Genomic DNA, 21,224 nt, shown 5'->3' on the forward strand with positions numbered 1-21,224 from the left:
AGTTAGATAGGCTAATGAGAGAAATCCAGTCTTGTATTTCGTAAGGAAACTTATTTATTTTTTCCCATATTATCATTTTACCATCATTAATACATAAAAGTTACTAGTGTAACCGTAAATTAAGTATCACAATAAAAAGTATGATTAATCTACCACCCAGGCAGAATATTACCTTGATAAGGAAACCTACATCATTCTATCTCAAATCTGTGTGCTATGTAATAAGGCACTATTTTGTTATATAAAGTGTAAGTTTAAATGTAAATTTGATACTTCCTTTCTTTGAACTCTGAACTTGTAATGTGGTTCAGAAAGATAGGAGATATACTATTGACTCCCCACTACAACTTTGCTGAGCCAGTTCTACAGGGAGCACCATTTGTTGTTTCCTAATTTATTCTATTAGTCACAGCCCAATATAAATCACTTTAACTGTAATAGGCCAGCATTAGTTATAGAATTCTGTCTACAACTCATTTAGAAATATTCATATTAGCCTGGTATTTTCCTTAACCCTTATTAAATGGTAAAAGGACCCAAATTCTATTGCTGCAACTAGTGAGTATACACTGCACTTCAGAAAGGTTTACCTGATAGGCCACCTCCAGGTCCTACGAATGAAGTTTACTGTTCATGCCATTCAAAGAATCACCCTTTGTAGTCTCCAGTGCTTCCTGCAGCAGTCTGATCCAAGCTTTACAAATCATACATTCACTAATGAATCAGGAAAATCTAGCCCCACAGGACTAAGGTTGCTAGATTTTTTTTTTTTTTTGGTCCTCTTTTAAATCCCACTCAACTAGAAATGGCCAACTTCTCAACCTGTTTCTTAACCACTAATCCTTTATGGTATCATCTACCAAAATTTTTAAAACAGATTTACATGTAAAACCATGTCCCGGATTTTGCAGAGTACAGAAACTTCTTTGAATGAAATAAGAAGGCTTTGCCAACCCTTTTCAATTCCATGACCACAGGGAACCAAAAGACCCTACAAATGAACCAAAAACACACAAAAAAAGTTGAGGAAAGTAAGACCTTTCCCAGGCATTCAATAGACCCAGGTTTTCCTGGCGTGAGCTGGGCACTGCCTCATGGTGCAGAATCAACAAAGAGCAACAGAAATGTGGCTTGGTTTGCTAATTTCAGTCTCCATCTAAAGAAAGGAAAATAAGTGAGTTTTCAAACTAAGAAATACTGTGGATACTGTAAATTACTTTTTAACTCAAAGCCTTGGTACTCTGGATTAGTAACCAATATCAAGAACAGTTAGGTCAATAATTTGTTCTGAAGACTAGAGTGAGAACTTTGATTAATCTGAAAATCTGTTTCCATTATCTGCAAAATGAAACTGCTAGATTGACACTTTCAAGAAAGTAGAGAAAACAACAGGGGTAGGCCCTATGCAAACTCATGGAAACTCTAACATTTTAGGCTAGAAGAGACCTTACTGGTACCTACTCAAACCACCTAGAATAGAGCACCAGGAGTTCAGATGGTATCATCTGTGGCATACTGGCTGACAATTTAAATTTTTACTTCATATTATCTTTATCCTATAAGAATAAATGAAAAAGACAAAATCACTGCAGCTGAAGCATAGGTTGTATAAATTTCATACAACTGATACAAAGTCATAACTATTAGGCAAGATGACAGCAATAAATCTTTAGCTTGAATTATTTTTCAGAAATTGTTTCATGATGAATGAAAAAAATTAATGAACAACGTAAGAAACGTTGGAAATACACTACTGATAATTATATATAAAACAGTATTTTTACTGTATTTTAGTGTGAAAATTACCCTCTTATATACGAACACTTCCTGTTTGAGAAGTCAAGTACTGTTTATGAAGCTACTTTATTAAAATTCTACTCCTCTTCAAGATCAATTAAACAAAAACAGATAGAAGTCCTTATTAGCAAAAATATCATTTGTCCAATATCACAGACTGGCATAGCTAAATGACACATTATAGAGAGTATCTAACCATCTCTTATTACAGATGAGAAAACTCAGAGGTAATGAACTCAGAGCTTTTCCATGAAAACACAGCAACCAAAAGACAGCTGGAGTGGTATGTTGACATCAGATAAAACAAACTTTTAAACAAAAAATGTTACAAGAGAAAAAGGTATTATATAATGATGAAAGGGTCAACCCATTAAAAAGATATAACAATTATAAACATACATGCAACGAACAACACAGTCTCAAAATATATGAAGCAAAACCAGACAGAATTGAAGAAAGGAACACAGTCCACCCACAATAGTTGGAGATTCCAAGACATTTCAAAAAGGATGGAACAACTAGGAAAAAAGATAAAGAAGCAGACAACTTGAACAACACTATAGACCAGCCACACCAAACATACACAGAAGACACCATTCAATGATAGCAAAATACAACATGAATATTTTCATCAGGACAGACAATATGTTAAGCAACAAAACAAGTCTTAATAAAATTTAAAAAATAGAAATCACACAAATTATCTTCTGTGAATAAAGTGGAATAAAACTAGAAATTAATAACAGAAGGAAATCTTAAAAATTCACAAATTGGTACAAGTAAACAACATGCTGTTTTATTTTTTTAAGAAACTATTTTCTATCAACCTCTCCATTTTAAGAGTTTGTGTTAGAATAGCTTAAGACCACTGAGTGGTTTAAAAAACATACTCTTAAACAACCAATGGGTCAAAGAAGAAATCACCAGGGAAACTGCAAAATATTTTGAGAAGAACGAAAACAAAAACAAAACATATGAAGACTTACGGAATGCAGCAAAAAGAGGGATATTTATATAGCTATGAAAGTCTACGTTATCTACATTAATAAGGACGAAAGATCTCAAATCAATATCCCAATTTCCAACTTAAGGCACTATTAAAAGAAGAGCAAACTTAACCAAAAGCAAGAGAAGGAAGGAAATAATAAAGATCAGAGTGATGATAAATTAAGAGAATAGAAAAACAATACAGAGAACCACTGAAATCAAAAGTGGGTTCTCTGAAAAGATTAAATTGACAAGCCTTTTTCTAGACTGATGAAGGAAAAAAAAACTGGACCAAATTACTATTATCAGGAATGAAAATGGAAACACTACCAACCTCACAGAAATAAAAAGGAATATAGGGCCTTCCCTGGTAGCGCAGTGATTAAGAATCCACCCGCCAATGCAGGGGACACTGGTTCGAGCCCTGGTTCAGGAAGATCCCACATGCCGCAGAGCAACTAAGCCTGTGCGCCACAACTACTGACCCTGTGCTCTAGAGCCTGCGAGCCACAACTACTGAGCCCGCACACCACAACTACTGAAGCCTGCATGCCTAGAGCCCGTGCTCTGTAGCAAGAGAAGCCACCGCAATGAGAAGCCCGTGCACTGCAACGAAAAGTAGCCCCCGCTCACCACAACTAGAGAAAGCCCACGTGCTGCAACGAAAACCCAACACAACCAAAAATAAATATTTTTTTTAAAGGAATATAAAAGAACATTATGAACTTTTAAAAAAACAGCTTTACCAAGATATAATTCACCATATGATCAACCCATCAAAATGAGTACAATTCAATGAATTTTAGTATCTTTCCAGATATGTACAACAATCACCACAGTAAATTTCAGAACATTTTCATCACCTCAAAGGGAAACCTATACCCTTTAGCTATCATCCCCCTTTACCCCTGTTCCTCCCAACCCTAAGCAATCATTAATATACTTTCTGTCTCTATAGATTTACCTATTCAGGACATTTGATATAATTGGAATTACATACTATATTGTCCTTTTTACTGGCTTCTTTCACCTATCATAATGTTTACAAGGTTGCTCCATGATGTGGCATATGTTAACACTTCATTCCATTTTATGGTCAAATAATATTCCATTGTATACCACATTTTGCTTATCCATACAGTTGATGGATACCTGAGTTTTTTCTACTCAGGGTTTTATGATTTATTCTTGTGTGTGCGGTGAACAAATTTGATAATCTACAAATGCCTAGAAAAACACAAACTACCAAAACTGTTTCAAGAAGAAAAAGAATAGGGCTTCCCTGGTGGCGCAGTGGTTGAGAGTCCGCCTGCTGATGCAGGGGACACGGGTTCGTGCCCCGGTCTGGGAGGATCCCACGTGCCACGGAGTGGCTAGGCCCGTGAGCCATGGCCGCTGAGCCTGTGGTCCGCAACGGGAGAGGCCACAGCAGTGATAGGCCCACGTACCGCAAAAAAAAAAAAAAAAAGAAAAATAGACTTTCTATAGCAAGTAAACAGATTTTCTATCAGTAGTCAAAAAACATTTTAAATACAGCCACTAAACAGTATGGCGGTTCCTCAGAAAACTAAAAACAGAATTACCATATGATCCAGCAATCTCACTCCTGGGCATATATCCAGAGAAAACCGTAATTCGAAAAGACACGTGCACCCCAACGTTCATTGCATCACTATTTACAATAGTCAAGACATGAAAACAACTTAAATGTCCACTGACAGCTGAGTGGATAAAGAAGATGTGATACATATATACAATGAAATACTACTCAGCTGTAAAAAAAAAAAAGAAGTAATGCCGTTTGCAACAACATGGATGGACCTAGAGATTATCACACTAAGTGAAGTAAGTCAGAAAAAGACAAATACCATATGATATCACTTATAATGTGGAATCTAAAATATGAACAAATGAACTTTATCTATGAAACCAACAGATTCATGGACACAGGGAACACACCTGTGGTTGCCAAGGGGGAGGGAATTGGGGGAGGGATGGAGTGGGAGGTTGGGGTTAGCAGGTGTAAGTTATTATATACAGAATGGATAAACAACAGGGTCCTACTGTATGGCACAGAGAACTACGTTCAATATCCTGTGATACACCATAATGGAAAATAATATTAAAAAAATAATATATGTATAATGGAATCACTTTGCTGTACAGCAGAAAATAACACAACATTGTAAATCAACTATACTTCAATTAAAAAAAACATTAAAAAAGAGCACAGGACTTGAAGGATTCACATACAAGTTCTATCAAACATTTAAAGAACAAACACCAATACTTCTTTAACTCTTCCAAAAGTTAGAACAATTTCTAAAGCATTCTTAGAAGTTAGTATTACCCTGATACCAAAACCAGACAAAGATATCACAAGAAATAAAAAGTACTAACCAATATCCCTTATGACTATAGATGCAAAAATCTTTAATATAATACTAGCAAACCTAATCTAATAGAATATTAAATGGATTAGTCACATTGATCAAGTGGGATTTATCGCAGAAATGCAAAGGTGGTTTAACAGGTGAGACTCAATTAATATGAAACACATAAATATTTACTTATGGAATAAAGTAAAGATACCACACAATCATCTCAACTGATACATTAAAAGCTGCTGATGAGAACTTCCCTGGTGGTTCACTGGTTAAGACTCTGCGCTTCCACTGCAAGGGGCACGGGTTCCATCCCTGGTCAGGGAACTAAGATTCCGCATACCGTGTGTGCAGCAAAAACAAAACAAAACAAAACAAACAAAAAAAACCCAGCAGCTGATGAAATCCAACATCCTTTCATGATAAAAACACTCAACAAGGGGCTTCCCTGGTAGCGCAGTGGTTGAGAGTCCACCTGCCGATGCAGGGGACACGGGTTCGTGCCCTGGTCCAGGAAGAGCCCACATGCCACGGAGCGGCTAGGCCCGTGAGCCATGGCCGCTGAGCCTGCACGTCCGGAGCCTGTGCTCCGCAACGGGAGAGGCCACAACAGTGAGAGGCCCGCGTACCGCAAAAAAAAAAAACCAAAAAAACACACTCAACAAAATAGAAACAGAAGGGAACTTTCGAAAGTTGATAAAAGGCGTCTATGAAAATCGAACATATAACATCATACTAACGATAAAATGCTAAAAGCTTTCTCCCTAAGATCAGAAAAACAATTTCATTTACAACATTCAAAAGAATAAAATACAAAGGAAAAGATTTAACAAAGGAAATACAAGACTAAAAACTTCAAAACATTGCTTAAAGAAATTAAAGGCCTAAAATAAATGGAATGACATCTGATGTTCATTGCTTGAAAGACTTAACACTGTTGAGATAGCAATACTCCCCAAACTGAATGCAAATAAAAAATCACAATAAGATACCACTTCACACACACACAGGCTGGGTATTTTTTTTAAAAAGGGAAGGGGAAAACAAGTGTTGGCAAGGATGTGGAGAAATCGGAACCTTCATACATTCCTAGTGGAAACAAAATGGTAAAACCACTGTGAAAACAGCTGGATAGTTCCTCAAAAAGTTAAATAAAGAATTACCACATGATCCAGTAGTTCCACTGCTACATACCCAAGAAGCAGAAAATCACCAAGTAACCTGTACATGAATGTTCATAACAGCATTATTCAAAAGTATGAAAAAGTGGAAACAATACAAATATCCATAAACTGATTAATAGATTAGTAAAATGTGGTATATCCACCCAAGTATATTATTCAGCATAGTACTGAATTACACTATACCATGGATGAACTTTGAAAACACTATGCTACCTGAAAGAAGTCAGACACAAAAGGCCACACATAGTATGATTTTCATTTATAGGAAATATCCAGAATAGGCAAATCCATAGAGACAGAAAGCGGAGTAATGGTCAACAGAGCTAAGGAGAGAAAAAATGGGAAGTGACTGCTTAATTGGTATGGGGTTTTTCTTTTGGGGTGACAAAAATGTTCTGGAATTAGATAGTGGTAATGAATGAACAATACTGTGAATTTACTAGAAGCCACTGGATTATATACATTTAAGTGATTAAAATGAAGCATTTTATATGAATTTTATTTCAATTTAAAAATCACCCAAAACAACAATAAACTTAAATCTACTCAGCAACATATAAATTAAAATAACCACAAAAGTCCTCTTTCTGAATTCTTATGTCTATACGCTCAAAACCTAGATCTAAAAACAGGCATCAGATACCTCACAACTGTGATATTATTAACAGTTATGAGGGGACTTCCCTGGTGGCACAGTGGTTAAGAATCCGTCTGCCAATGCAGGGGACGTGGGTTCGATCCCTGGTTCGGGAAAAGGTCACATGTCGTGGAGCAACTAAGCCCGTGCACCACAACTACTGAGCCTGCATTCTAGAGCCCGCAAGGCACAACTACTGAGCCCACACACAACTACTGAAGCCCGCATGCTCTAGGGCCCGCGTGCTGCAACTACTGAAGCCTGCGCACCTAGAGACCACGCTCCGCAACAAGAGAAGCCACCGCAATGAGAAGCCCGCATGCCACAATGAAGAGTAGCCTCCACTCGCCACAACGAGAGAAAGCCTGCACGCAGCAACGAAGACCCAACACAGCCAAACATAAAACGAAAACAAAAACGGTTATCAGACAATTTTAAAAATTCTATCATAAAAGGAAGAGATAAAAAAAAACATTAATTTTTTACGATGCAAGTTTCTTTTGATCATTGTACTCACTCTTAAGTGCAAGCAGACCCAATTATTCTAGCAAGCTGATAGGAAAATACAACACCTATTATCCCTGTTCTTGGGGGCAGCAGTGACTCACCAAGCTTCTCTGGCTCATCTGGCCCTGTGCCTGCAATGCAGCTGCTCTCCAAACCATAGGAGGGATCCACTTTCCCAGAGGCTCGTGCTGCTTCTTGTACTTTTTTGACGTGAGCTTCCACCAATTCCAGTGGTACCTCCTCCCGGACTCGAGAAAACTCTTCTGTTTAAGAAGAAAAATGGAACAGTGATCTGGCTTTGCATAAATATTTGCTTCAATGTAAACTAGATAATATGACACATTAGTGTATCGTGTGTAACCTAGTGACCTTTCTGGAGACTCGATCTGATCTACCACAGCAAATCAAGAGGGCCAAAGGAGATAAACATGTACAGTAACGAAATTCTGTGACTCTATGTTTTACCTTACATGTCACAGCATCTTACTATATAAACAGGAGATCTTTAAATTTCTATTAGTAACAATCAAAACTGCTATCCAGGGACTTCCCTGGTGGTCCAGTGGTTAAGACTCCACGCTTCCACTGCAGGGGGCCTTGGTTTGATCCCTGGTCGAGGAACTAAGATCCCGCATGCCACAAGGTGCGGCCAAAACTAAATATATTTAAAAAAAAATAAAAAATTGCTGCCCAAATTTCATCTAACTCTGCTGGCTAGATTTTAATCAAGATAACAATAAGGATAAAACAACCAGAAAATCAAGAAAGAGTTCTATGGTATGAGAAAATTCTAATAAGAATTATTGTAATCCAAGAATGTTAAATGACTCCTTTTTGCCAATTATATAAAATTCTGAATGAATCACAAAACATACCATTAAAAACCTGTTTTGTCCCTCTAAATTCTTTTTTTTTTTTTTTTAGAAGATGTTGGGGGTAGGAGTTTATTAATTAATTAATTTATTTTTGCTGTGTTGGGTCTTTGTTTCTGTGCGAGGGCTTTCTCTAGTTGCGGCAAGCGGGGGCCACTCTTCATCACAGTGCGTGGGCCTCTCACTATCGCGGCCTCTCTTGTTGCGGAGCACAGGCTCCAGACGCGCAGGCTCAGTAGTTGTGGCTCACGGGCCTAGTTGCTCCGTGGCATGTGGGATCCTCCCAGACCAGGGCTCGAATCCGTGTCCCCTGCATTAGCAGGCAGATTCTCAATCACTGCGCCACCAGGGAACCCCTGAATTCTTAATAAATGCTCTTAGTTTGAAAATTATTATATTTTAAGTGTTTTAGTTTAAAATGTTATAATACTTCAAATACAACATGGTATCTTCAAGGGGTAATATCCGATTTTTTTTTTTGTTATTTACATAACTGAAATGAATATAACAGCCGATAACACTTAAATCTGAGATAAAATTAGCATGAAAGGAAGTATTAAACCATTATCTGAAATTGTTACTCTGGTGAGATGGCTTAAGAAAGTTCATACCCAAAGCTGCTCTGGCTGCAGCAGATGCCACACGAGGATCCACCACAGATGCCAAAAAAGCAACAGTGCTCATGACTGGGTTTCCTGACTGACTGAAGGGGACAGGCTGGTAGGCCAGGGGCCCCAGGGAAGCATCAGAATTCTCAAGGTATGGGTCCTCAATGGGAAGCCTCAAAAAGTGGAGGATGCATTCATCCTGTGTGCGACTTCCAACGTGTTCTGACACTTTGTTCCAGTCATCCTTATACATCTCCAGAGCCTATAATGGAAAAAAACAGGAGCTTTAATATCCGGTAACAAGGAAGTATTTAATGACATCAGAAGCCTGTGACTGTTCTTTAGACAGACTTTAAAAACAGTAATGAAAATGGTTATACTGTTCATAAGAAAATAGGTAGCTATGATTGCTTTCATTATTATATTAAATTCTCAATCAGTCAAGAAAAATAAATAAAAGGCATGCATATTACAAAGGAAGAACAACTGGTTTTTATTAATACACACATGATTGCTTATATAGGAAATCCTACAGAATCTACAAAAAAAGGTATTAAACTAAAAAGTTTAGCAAGGTCATCAGTTAAAAGGATAACAGAAAAACTCAATTATATTTCCATATATACTAGCAATGAAAATTTTTTAATTGGAAAAAAGTATTTAAAATAGCACAAAAATGAAATACTTAGGAAAAAATATAATGAAGAATGTGTAAGACCAATATGCTGGAAAAAATAAAACATGCTGAGAAATCAAAGACCTAAATAAATGAAGAGATATGCTGTGTTCATTCATTAGAAGTCTCAATATTGTTAAGATGTCAATTCTCTCCAAATTGAACTACAGATTCAATGCAATCCCATTCAAACTTTTTTGTTAAAAATTACGAAACTGATGCTAAAATTCATAGAGCACACACATTTCTAGTTTAAAAATTTTTAACTTTTCAGAGAAAATGCTGAAAAACTCCAACAAAAACAAGAAAAGCAGTCTCCAAGGGGGAGGGAGATAGAACAGTATGAAGGAAGCCACAAATAGGTGGTGCTGAGAAATTCAAGGAATGAATTGGGTAAAAGAATCTCTTGGGGAGCTACTGTAGCTACCAAAGTTACTACTCTCACATGGTTCTATCTACAGCCATGACTCTCCACCAGGGGCAACTGTGTCTCCTTAGGGACAATTGGCAGTGGCTGGAGACATTCTGGGTTGACACAATTGGAGAGGTGCTACTGGCACCTAGTGGGTAGAGGCCGTGGATGCTGTTAAAAATTCTACAATGCACATAAGAGACCCCACAACAAAAAAGCTATCTGGTCCAAAATGTTAATAGTAGCGTGGCTAAAAACCCTACTGTAGAGCCTGATTTGCTAATACTGTGTTAAGATGAGTTCACCATGATGATGGTTCTCTCCGTGTTTATTGCCTCAGTGAATTCTTTTTTAATTTTTTACTTTATTTTTTGGCCATGCCATGAGGCATGCGGGATCTTGGTTCCTTGAACAGGGATCGAATCCACACCCCCTGCACTGGAAGTATGGAGTCTTAACAACTGGACTGCCAGGGAAGTCCCACCTCAGTGAATTCTTAAATCTGGACTCCAACTGCTGCTCCAGGCTTTCTTTCTCACTGGAGTGGTACAGGACTCCTCAAAAACCCAAGCCAACAAATCACCTTACTCATTAAATCCCTTGAAAAACAAGGCTAATTCTGGGTATCCTCTGGACAGTCTGTGGCTTTGGGTAGTTCTAAAAGGAATTACTTTAGAAAAAAGAGGCAGATTGTAACAAAAAACAAATATCAATCTAGCTCATGAGGGTCCCTGGGGCCCGAAACATACAACTGAGACTCGTAAGTTTCTGATTCTGGGTAGAGATTTTCTTGACATGTTCTAGCATAACCTTTTCAAACAAACTTATTTTTAAAAGTTTCTTTCTTTATTCATTTTCCTTCAGCCAGAGAAAAAAAGAAAGTTCAGGAAGGTTTCTTCCCAGAATAAAGCTAAGGAACTGTCATGCAAAATTCAAGCCAGAGCACAAGGCTGAGCAACAGTCAAGTTCTGAGCCTGGGCACTGGCATTACATAAGAGGGTCAGACTGAAGAGATGTTTTCAAAACGACATGGTGACCAACTGGCCAGGAAGGAGAAGGGTGACATATAGAGAAAAGTTATTAGGAGACATTTTACACTACAAAACACTTTCATTCCTCCTGTCATCACTGGGGTCTTCACCACTGCTTACTTGGATTCTTAGAATTGCCTGTCTCTCTACCCTTAAATTCATCCTTCTTCCTGTTGCTAGAGCGAAGTATGTTTGACACAGGACACCATCTCTCTCCTGCCTGAAACTATTTCAGTGTTCATCATTATCTTACAGAATTAAGGCCAAACATGACCAGGTATCAGCTACTTCTTCCCCCTCACCTCCGTACTCTTTAATGCTCCAAAAATACCCAGATCTCACAACACTGTTCCTAAGTACCGTGCCTATGTACAGTTTGTTCTGCACTGGAAATATCATGTACTAGAACCAACACCAGCACCCCACTCCAGGAAGCTGTCCATTATATCTCATCCACCCAGCCCAGATGCGCAGCCACTCCTCTGTACCTCTCATGCTCCAGTCATATCTCTAATTGTGTTTTAATCGGTTTCTGTCACAGACTAGACTATGAATTCCTTAACTCTAGAGACTATGGCCTAGCCATCTCAATTTACAGCATCTGCCACAGTGCCTGAAACATAGTACCCAATAAAATGTGCTCAATTTAACCACAGGTAACTGGACTAAAGAAGGAAAGGAATCTGACTTTTGCATGGCTCCAAGCATCAAAAAAACAACCTGGGGAATTCCCTGGCGGTCCAGTGGTTAGGACTCTTCACTTCCACTGCCAGGGACCCAGGTTCAATCCCTGATCAGGGAACTAAGATCCTGCAAGCCAAGCGGCGAGGCCAAAAAACCAACCAACCAAACAATCAACCAACCAAACAAAAACCCCCTGTATTTTAAAAAAAAGGCTTTCTTCAAGACAATTTTTTTTTTTTTACTGGAAGACATACTCAACTAAAGTGTAATTCAAAATTACACAGGAAGATAAGCAACAAAGATTTACTGTATAGAATAGGGAACTATATTTAATGTCTTGTAATAAAAATAATCTGAAAAATTATATATGTAACTGAATCACTTTGCTGTATACCTGAAACTAACACAATATTGTAAATAAGCTGTATTTCAATAAAAAATAAATAAAATTACACAGGAAAAAATATTTCCTGGGTTGCATATCAAGGCAAAGTAGGTCAAGTGCATGCACACTGTGAGAAAAATCTTTGAGGCTGCTTACTGAATACCTTCTAATGCTATTGTTTCTATAATCTGGCCAGTATAAAATGAGAAACCCATCTACGGATAAACAAATATTAATACATATCATGGATTTTCTTTGTAGGTGCAAGATTTTATGGCCATTAATTATTTAATACAAAGCATGAGAAAGCAAAGCAGGCATGAGAAAGACAAGTTAACCAGGTAGAACCAACAAGCTCACAGATTCAAGTTTTCTCAATTTCAAAGCCAGGGACAATGATAAATGACCAGGAAGAATACTGTAATCAGTTGTGGACTTAAAAGAAATCGTGAAAGCCTCTTTTTAAAAATCCCCTTAGTCACTATGGAATAGAATGGTGCTATTTCTTCTTTCTGGCACCCTGATTCTATCAATGCCATTTCAAACTGCTGTAAGGACTTCTTATACTGATGATGCATTTTCAGGTGAAATACCTGAAATTCCTCACACATTTTACAAATGAAATCTTACTCAAACATGACTCCATCTTCTTGATCTTATGCATGTCTACCAATTAAAGATCTTTTTCAAACTGCATTCATTTGTCCAATGAATAGATTCCACTTTAGTTATTTGCAAAATTGAAATTATGCCCCCAATATTTGTAGGAACACAATAAACTGAACACAACCAAAAACAATAACCTGCAGCATTCCATACAATAACTGTGCTTTGATAAGAAACCATATCAAATAAAGTATTTTTAAATAAAAGTGAACTGTTGTACTGTTGGTGGGAATGTAAATTGATACAGCCACTATGGAGAACAGTATGGAAGTTCCTTAAAAAACTAAAAATAGAACTACCATACGACCCAACAATCCCACTACTGGGCATATACCCTGAGAAAACCATAATTCAAAGAGTCATGTACTATAATGTTCACTGCAGCTCTATTTACAATAGCCAGGACATGGAAGCAACCTAAGTGTCCATCAACAGATGAAAGGATAAAGAAGATGTGGCACATATATACAATGGAATATTACTCAGCCATAAAAAGAAAGGCGTGGCACAAATACACAATGGAATATTCCATACAATGGAATATTACTCAGCCATAAAAAGAAATGAAATTGAGTTATTTGTAGTGAGATGGATGGACCTAGAGTCTGTCATACAGAGTGAAGTAAGTCAGAAAGAGAAAAACAAATACCGTATGCTAACACATATATATGGAATCTAAAAAAAAAAAAAAAAGGTCATGAAGAACCTAGGGGCAAGATGGGAATAAAGACACAGACCTACTAGAGAATGGACTTGAGGATATGGGGAGGGGAAGGGTAAGCTGGGACAAAGTGAGAGAGTGGCATGGACATATATATACTACCAAACGTAAAATAGCTAGCTAGTGGGAAGTAGCCGCATAGCACAGGGAGATCAGCTCAGTGCTTTGTGTCCACCTAGAGGGGTGGGATAGGGAGGGTGGGAGGGAGGGAGACACAAGAGGGAAGAGATATGGGGACATACGTATATGTATAACTGATTCACTTTGTTATAAAGCAGAAACTAACACACCATTGTAAAGCAATTATACTCCAAAAAAGAAGTTAAAAAAAAAAAAAAGCGAAGCATGGGATAGGTTAAAAATAAAAAAAAAGTGGTGGTCTCAAGAATAATCCTAAATATTTGGGAAGCTGCCTGTGTGATATACTTGTCCGATAAATGGTATGATTTTGGCAAGGGTAGGGGTAGGCAGACAACAATAAACCCTAATGAATCTTCCAGATTTATCAGGGAGAAATTGACCATGTTTTTGGTTATAAATTGATTAAAAATTTTTCTTCTGACTTCATAGTCTTAAGCTATTAATTACCAATAAACTATAAAAACAGAAGGTGTTAATGGTAAACAATGCTGTTGGGAAGCCTTTTATTTCTCTTTGTGTAAGCACAGACAACACCTGTTGATTCAACAGCATGTTTAAAAGAAAAATCAACCACTGCACAGGTTCCACCTGCAGGAGAGAAAATGCACTATTGTGTGGGGATACTGTGGTTTTCTTGAATATGCTCAGGTTAAACAGTAGCTTCACCATTCTGACCTCACTCTGTATTTACTATCCACGAATCTTAATGTAGCGGAGGAGAAAATTTTGACTATCAATATGCAGCAAGGAAAAGAGCTGACTGACAGGAGCCTGTTGTTTCAGGTAGTGTTGCACAATTTAATTTCTCCCTAGAGCCCACAGATTCTAAACAAGCAATACAAATGCATATCCCATACATTCCCCCACAAATACTGAGAACTTTAAAATTAACATCCATAGCACATATGGCTAGAGAAGACAGCGTTGAAATAAATAAAAAGGAGCTCAGAAAATAAGCTCTTTGCATATCACTGATACTCAATGGACAGATAAGAATAAATTAAAATAGTGGTAAAAACTCAGAAAGAGGGCTTCCCTGGTGGCGCAGTGGTTGAGAGTCCGCCTGCCGATGCAGGGGATGTGGGTTCGTGCCCCGGTCTGGGAAGATCCCACATGCCGCAGAGCGTCTGGGCCCGTGAGCCATGGCCACTGGGCCTGCGCATCCAGAGCCTGTGCTCCACAATGGGAGAGGCCACAACAGTGAGAGGCCTGCGTACCACAAAAAAAAAAAAAAAAAACAAAACCTCAAAAAGAACAAATATTTTTGAATTTTGATCCAGAGAGACACAGAGAGAGAGAGACTAAGAGAATAAGGAAAAGTAGAAGAGGGGTGTAAAAAAGAAAAGGAAAGAGTTAATACACCACTAAAACTTCTTAATGAACCACAACTGTTGGAACAACTCAAAATCAAATTAAAGCAATGCAGAAACGTGAGCCATCACCAGGCCCAAAGTATCCTAATGTGTAGTCTGGATACTCATGGAGCACCAGACCCTTTCACAGGAACTGAAAGATCAAAATCATTTTCAGAATAATACTAGGACCTTACTGTCTGTTCATTACGTTGACATTTGCTCAATGGTGCAAAAGCAATTAATATGACCCCTTAGTATGAATCAAGGCAGTGGCACCATACTGTCCTGTCATTTTATCCTTCAGTGCTGCACACTTGCAGAAGCAAAATAAGCCAACTTTACTTAAACTTTTCCTTGATGAAACAGTAAAAATTAATTTTATTGAATCTAAGTATCTTAGCCCATGTGTTTTTAATCTTCAGTATTATGAAATGGGAGGTACACAAGAAGACTAAATATCAACTTTCAAAGCATGACGGCTGTCTAAAAGAAAAGCACTTGTGATTGAGTTTCAAGTTCAAGTAGCCACTCTTTTCACTGAACATCATCACTAGAATGAATTGCTACCACACCACGGTTTTACAGACACAGATATCTGGCAGACATTTTCTCAAAAATAAACAATGATTCTCAAAAATGTCACTCCAGGGACTTCCCTTCCCTGGCAGTCCAGTTGTTAAGACTTTGCCTTCCAATGCAGGGGGCATGGGTTTGATCCCTGGTCGGGGAGCTAAGATCCCACATGCCTCGCAGCCAAAAAACCAAAACATAAAACAAAGGCAGTGTTGTAACGAATTCAATAAAGACTTAAAAAAAAAAAAAAAGTCACTCCAAGGAAAACTGATGGTGTTTGTTGCCAATGATTAAGTGAAAATTACAATTGTGAAAAATACTTATCTGCCATGAAAGCGTGTTCTTTTTTTTTTTATTTTTTTATTTATGACTGCGTTGGGTCTTCATTGCTGCACGCGGGCTTTTCTCTGGTTGTGGCGAGCGGGGGCTACTCTTCGTTGTGGTGCGCAGCTTCTCATTGCGGTGGCTTCTCTTGTTGTGGAGCACAGGCTCTAGGCATGCAGGCTTCAGCAGTTGTGCCTCATGGGCTCTAGAGCACAGGCTCAGTAGTTGTGGCGCACGGACTTAGTTGCTCCGCGGCATTGTGGGATCTTCCCAGACCAGGGCTCGAACCCATATCTCCTGCATTGGCAGGCAGATTCTTAACCACTGCGCCACTAGGGAAGTCCCGCTTGTTCTACTTTTTAAAAGACTTTTCTAATGAGATTGGTCACAGTATTATCAAATTAGATTTTTTTCATATTGTATCATGAACTGCATCAACATTTGGAAGATCTGCATAATTCAGTAAACCAATATTTTCCAATTTATCAATGAAAGACATTATGCAATCATACATGGATAAAAGATCCATTACTAGGGCAAGAGAGACCAATGGATTCCATGCTGCAACTAAGCTTTAAGAAACTATCAGTGGTCAAGTTTTAATGTAACACAAGCATACCTCAGAGATACTGCGGGTTCAGTTCTGGACCACTGAGATAAAGCGAATACTGCAATAAAGCAAGTCACATGGATATTTTGGTTTTCCAGCACATATAAAAGTTATGTTTACACTATACTGTTGTCTACTAAGTGTGCAATAGCATTATATATCTTAAAAAGAACACTGGGGGCTTCCCTGGTGGCACAGTGGTTGAGAGTACGCCTGCCGATGCAGGGGACACGGGTTCATGCCCCGGTCCGGGAGGATGCCACATGCCGCAGAGCGGCTGGGCCCGTGAGCCATGGTTGCTGAGCCTGCGCGTCCGGAGCCTGTGCTCTGCAACGGGAGAGGCCACAACAGTGAGAGGCCCGCGTACCGCAAACGAGAAAAAAAAAAAGAACACTGTACCTTAATTTTAAAATACTTCGTTGCTAAAAAATGCTAACCATCACCTGAGCCTTCAGTGTGTAATCTTTTTGCAAGAGTAACATTCAAGACCACTGATCACAGATCACTGTAACAAATATAATAACAATAAGAAAGTTTGAAATATTGTGAGGATTACCAAAATGTGACACAGAGACACAAGGTGAGCAAATACTGTTGGAAAAATGGCACCAACCAACTTGCTTAATGCAGGGTTTCCACAAACCTTCAATTTGTTTTTTTTTAAAAAAAAAGGAGGGACATGTCTGTATCACAGAAGAATATTCATAATTACCTGAAAAGGCCATTAAGATACTTCTCCTGCTTCCAACTACATATCCAGGTGATACCAGACTTTCCTAATATACTTAAACTAAAACAACATACCTGGTAGAAAAGCAAATATGAAAATCCAGCTGTATTCTAGTAAGCCAAACATTACAGATTTGCTAAAATATATAAATGCTACACTTCTCACTAATATCTTTTTTCAAAAGATATTTTTCATAAAAATGTTAATTATGTTAACTCAAAAGGGGTTCACTGTTATTTTAAGTGAATTAAATATTCTTCTCAGTTTTAATTTTTAGTTTAAAAAATACTGATTAAAAATATATATATACTGATAAAGTCACATAAATTAAAACTCTCTGGAGTCCTCAATAAAAATTTTGAGAGTACAAGTGCTTCTTGAGCCCAGAAAGTTTGAGAACTGCTGCCCTAGCCTAATCTTTTATTTGATACTTGATTTCTGAATTGCATATTTTATACGATATACAAGTTTCGATCAGATGCAGTACTCCAGTGAAAGGGAGTGCTCTTCCTCCATAAATTCACTGCTCTAATGTTACAGTTATAATTGGTGTAGATGCTGCCAGTAATTACCAGGAGCAACCATCAACTTCTTCCAGGTTGAACCCACTATTGAAACTAGAAAGCCATGTATTTGTTTTCCCAGGATCACACGCAGTACTAGGTGTTTATGAGACCCATTTGATCAGTGAGGTAGAAAGGAAACACTGATGAGGGGCTTCTGGGAAAGCTTTTCCTCACAAGAGCCCAGGAAGAGAAGTCCCCAGGTACCTTTTCCAATTCTCTTTCTGTTTTAAATAGGGATGAGAAGTCTGGAACTACCAGTCTTCCTGTGACCAGAACACAAAGAGACAGAATGTGGACAGCTACGGAAGGCAGAACAAAACAACAGAAAAACTAGGGACCTGATGATATAATTGAACAGTGGAAAGAATCTTGGAATTGCCAATCTGAAGAAATCTAGTTGAACAAAAAACCAAAGTTCTTTTGGTTTAATGTATTGCTCGTCAGATTTTCTGTTCCATGTAGGCAAAAGCATTCCTAACATATTTAACAATAAACTTCCTCATTTGGTCCTAATTCAGCTCCCACACATACTATCCACAAATACTAAGTAGTGTCATGAAGTCTCCATTTTACCCCAACAATTGTTGTTCTACAACTAAAGACAAATAGTCCTTCTTCGGAACTGGTTGATAAATATGAAACCAAATACTCTCTTTTTCCTACCCTTCAGAGTAGAAATAATTCTGAGATCTAGTGCTGTAAGAATTTGCAAGAATCTCTAAAGACAACGAAATTAAAAAAGCATTCAATATGCTGACTGACAGAGACACGATGCATAATCATGGGCTTATCACAGTCTTCTGCTTTCATAATCAAGATAATTTTTTCAATGGCAGGTATCTTCATCCACTTTTCAGAAATCCTTTTGGAAAATACGGAGGTTGTACACTCAATTGCATACAAGCACTAGGGAACTAATCTACAATGACTGAGGAGGGCTAAGTTAAGAAAATTTGGACTATGAAGAAATGCCCCATTTCAAAGGAACATCTGCTACCCAAGGCCAGCCAGCTAATTATTGCTATCTGAGAATAAGGGCCCGGAGTTGCCAGATCTTCTAATTTTGGAGGAAGAGTTAGATGTCTAGATTGCTTTGGAAAATCTGCAATATTTAATTGTTGGCAACAGATTTAAAACAAAAAGAACCCAACCTGAGCCAAAATAATACATATCCAGGCTTGATCTCCCCTACTGACAGCTAGCACATCAACTCCAGTGTGATATTTAAACTGCAACAGCCCAAGAAAATGCTATTAAAACTCATTACATGGATTGAAAATTTTCAGGATAAATTCCAAAGGTATATTTAAAATGCTAGTCACAGAAAGTTAGCACCCATCTCATATGAATAAAGGGGCTTCATCACTAATCTGCTTACCTCCAGCAGTAGAAGTGTCTCCTGTTCAGTCCATTCTCTTCCAGCACTAGCACCTTTACTCTAAAGATAAAAATTCAGAAATTATTTACTCATTCCTAAAGGTTGAATGGAGCTCATCAGGATTCCCTTCTAAGTTCTGCAGACCGTTTTCTGCAATCCACCAAAGTAAGTCCCTGAGTAACAAGAATAAAACACATAAGGAACCAAAACTCCCAACAGAAAGGCTGGCTTATTTCAAAGATTTCTTGCTATCTACCAAGGAGTCATGGACTACTTAGACATTAGACATGGATTACTTAGACCACTTATTTCTATTATTTATAAGAAAACCAAGTCTGTGTTGTGTAAAACCAAATCAACTGACTCATACTTCTTGATTTGCAGATTCTACTCCATTCATGAAGAGGACTGGCTGTGTAGTATACTTGATATTATTCTTTAGCCGCATATGTTACTAATTCAAAATACACATTCTAACATATTATCCCTTCTCTGAAAATTCTACTTTGGGAGATTACAATTTAAGAAATGAAAACTTCTATAGTCCATGATTCCTTTGTGTCAATAAAGTTTCTCAGTTCATTTGACTCAACCTTTCTGCACGACTGTGCTATACACTGCAGGTAAAAATTATGATTTATTAGGTCTCCATAATATTCAATCCATATCATTATGAAATATTTGTTCATTTGCAAAAAATGTACTAAAAATAACTAGTCTTGGGCTTCCCTGGTGGCGCAGTGGTTGAGAGTCCGCCTGCCGATGCAGGGGACACAGGTTCGTGCCCTGGTCCGGGAAGATCCCACATGCCGCAGAGCGACTGGGCCCATAAGCCATGGCCGCTGAGCCTGTGCGTCCAAAGCCTGTGCTCCGCAACGGGAGAGGCCACAACAGTGAGAGGCCCGCGTACCGCAAAATAAATAAATAAATAAATAAATAAAAATAACTAGTCTTTAAATACAGAATAAGAAGAGGAATCTAAGAATTGCAGGATTAAAAGTCTAAAGTATGCCTTTGTGAGGAAGAAAAGATGTATGTAGCTTTAACTCCCAATACACTGCTCAGACTCCTTGAGGATTACTTTAAGAGAACCAAAGGCTACTCTTTTTTATTTTGTTTTTGGCAGCATGTGGGATCTTAGTTCCCTGACCAGGAACCCAGGCCCTTGGCAGTGAGAGCTAACCACTGGACCGCCAGGGAATTCCCCCAAAGGCTACTCTTAATGAACAAACATCAGAAGTGACCATCAATCAGATATGGAGCCCTGAGTGGAACAACATTCATCAATATTTCATCTAATTTCTGAAAAAGAAGACCCAAATATAGGGCAGATCTGTATAACCTAGACATGAATGGCATTTACTGGGTAGGTCCACAGCAACCATTTCCCCACTTCTCATCCACAAAGCATAGAAAGGATTTTCCCCATTCCTACTGGCTTAAGTCAGTTAATGTTTCTCCTCTTGATTACAACTTGAGTAACTTCATCAGGGCCAGGGTTTCTACATGATTTTAGAATTTCTTTCTTTTGTATTTATTGAGGTAAAATATATGTATAACAAAATACACAAATCTTATGTGTACAGTGTGACTACAATTCTACTTATAATACCCATGTAACAACACTCAAATCAATACTGAAAAGCACCCCCCCTTAACCTCCAGTTGTTAACAAACCACAAAAGTATTGATACACACTATTCTGAATTCTACAATCGTAGGCTAGTTTCTGTGGATCTGAATTTTATAATAACAAAACCATTCAGTATGTAGTTTATGGGTCTGGTTTCTTGTCCAATATTATGGTAAGCAGATTCAACCTCACTGTTATATGAAGAAGTGAAACATTTCATCTCTGTATAGCATTACATTGTTTGAATAAACCACAATTTATCCATTATATTATTTACAGTTTTTGACTATCCTGGATAAGGCTGCTATGGATGTTCTCGCACATTCTTTTATAAACCCATTTATCTGGTCTATATAGCCAGAA

At 38.0% G+C, this 21,224-nt stretch overlaps 1 protein-coding gene across 4 annotated transcripts in view; it reads right to left on the reverse strand.

Annotated features, from left to right (window-relative positions):
• The window catches only part of SMARCC1 (SWI/SNF related BAF chromatin remodeling complex subunit C1), a gene marked incomplete at its 5' end in the record, with an annotated part of 180,427 nt that overhangs the window by 60,641 nt on the left and 98,562 nt on the right, over positions 1 to 21,224 (reverse strand). For all 4 annotated transcript variants that reach the window (XM_082663017.1, XM_082663016.1, XM_082663018.1 and 1 more), the window contains 3 exons: positions 7,598 to 7,759; positions 8,980 to 9,238; positions 19,229 to 19,288. In XM_082663017.1, the coding sequence (XP_082519143.1) occupies positions 7,598 to 7,759; positions 8,980 to 9,238; positions 19,229 to 19,288 (481 nt within the window). The remainder of the gene's footprint in view (positions 1 to 7,597; positions 7,760 to 8,979; positions 9,239 to 19,228; positions 19,289 to 21,224) is intronic.

The sequence above is a fragment of the Grampus griseus genome (genome assembly GCF_964374135.1).
Source record: "Grampus griseus genome assembly, chromosome: 10".
Taxonomy (NCBI): domain Eukaryota; kingdom Metazoa; phylum Chordata; class Mammalia; order Artiodactyla; family Delphinidae; genus Grampus; species Grampus griseus.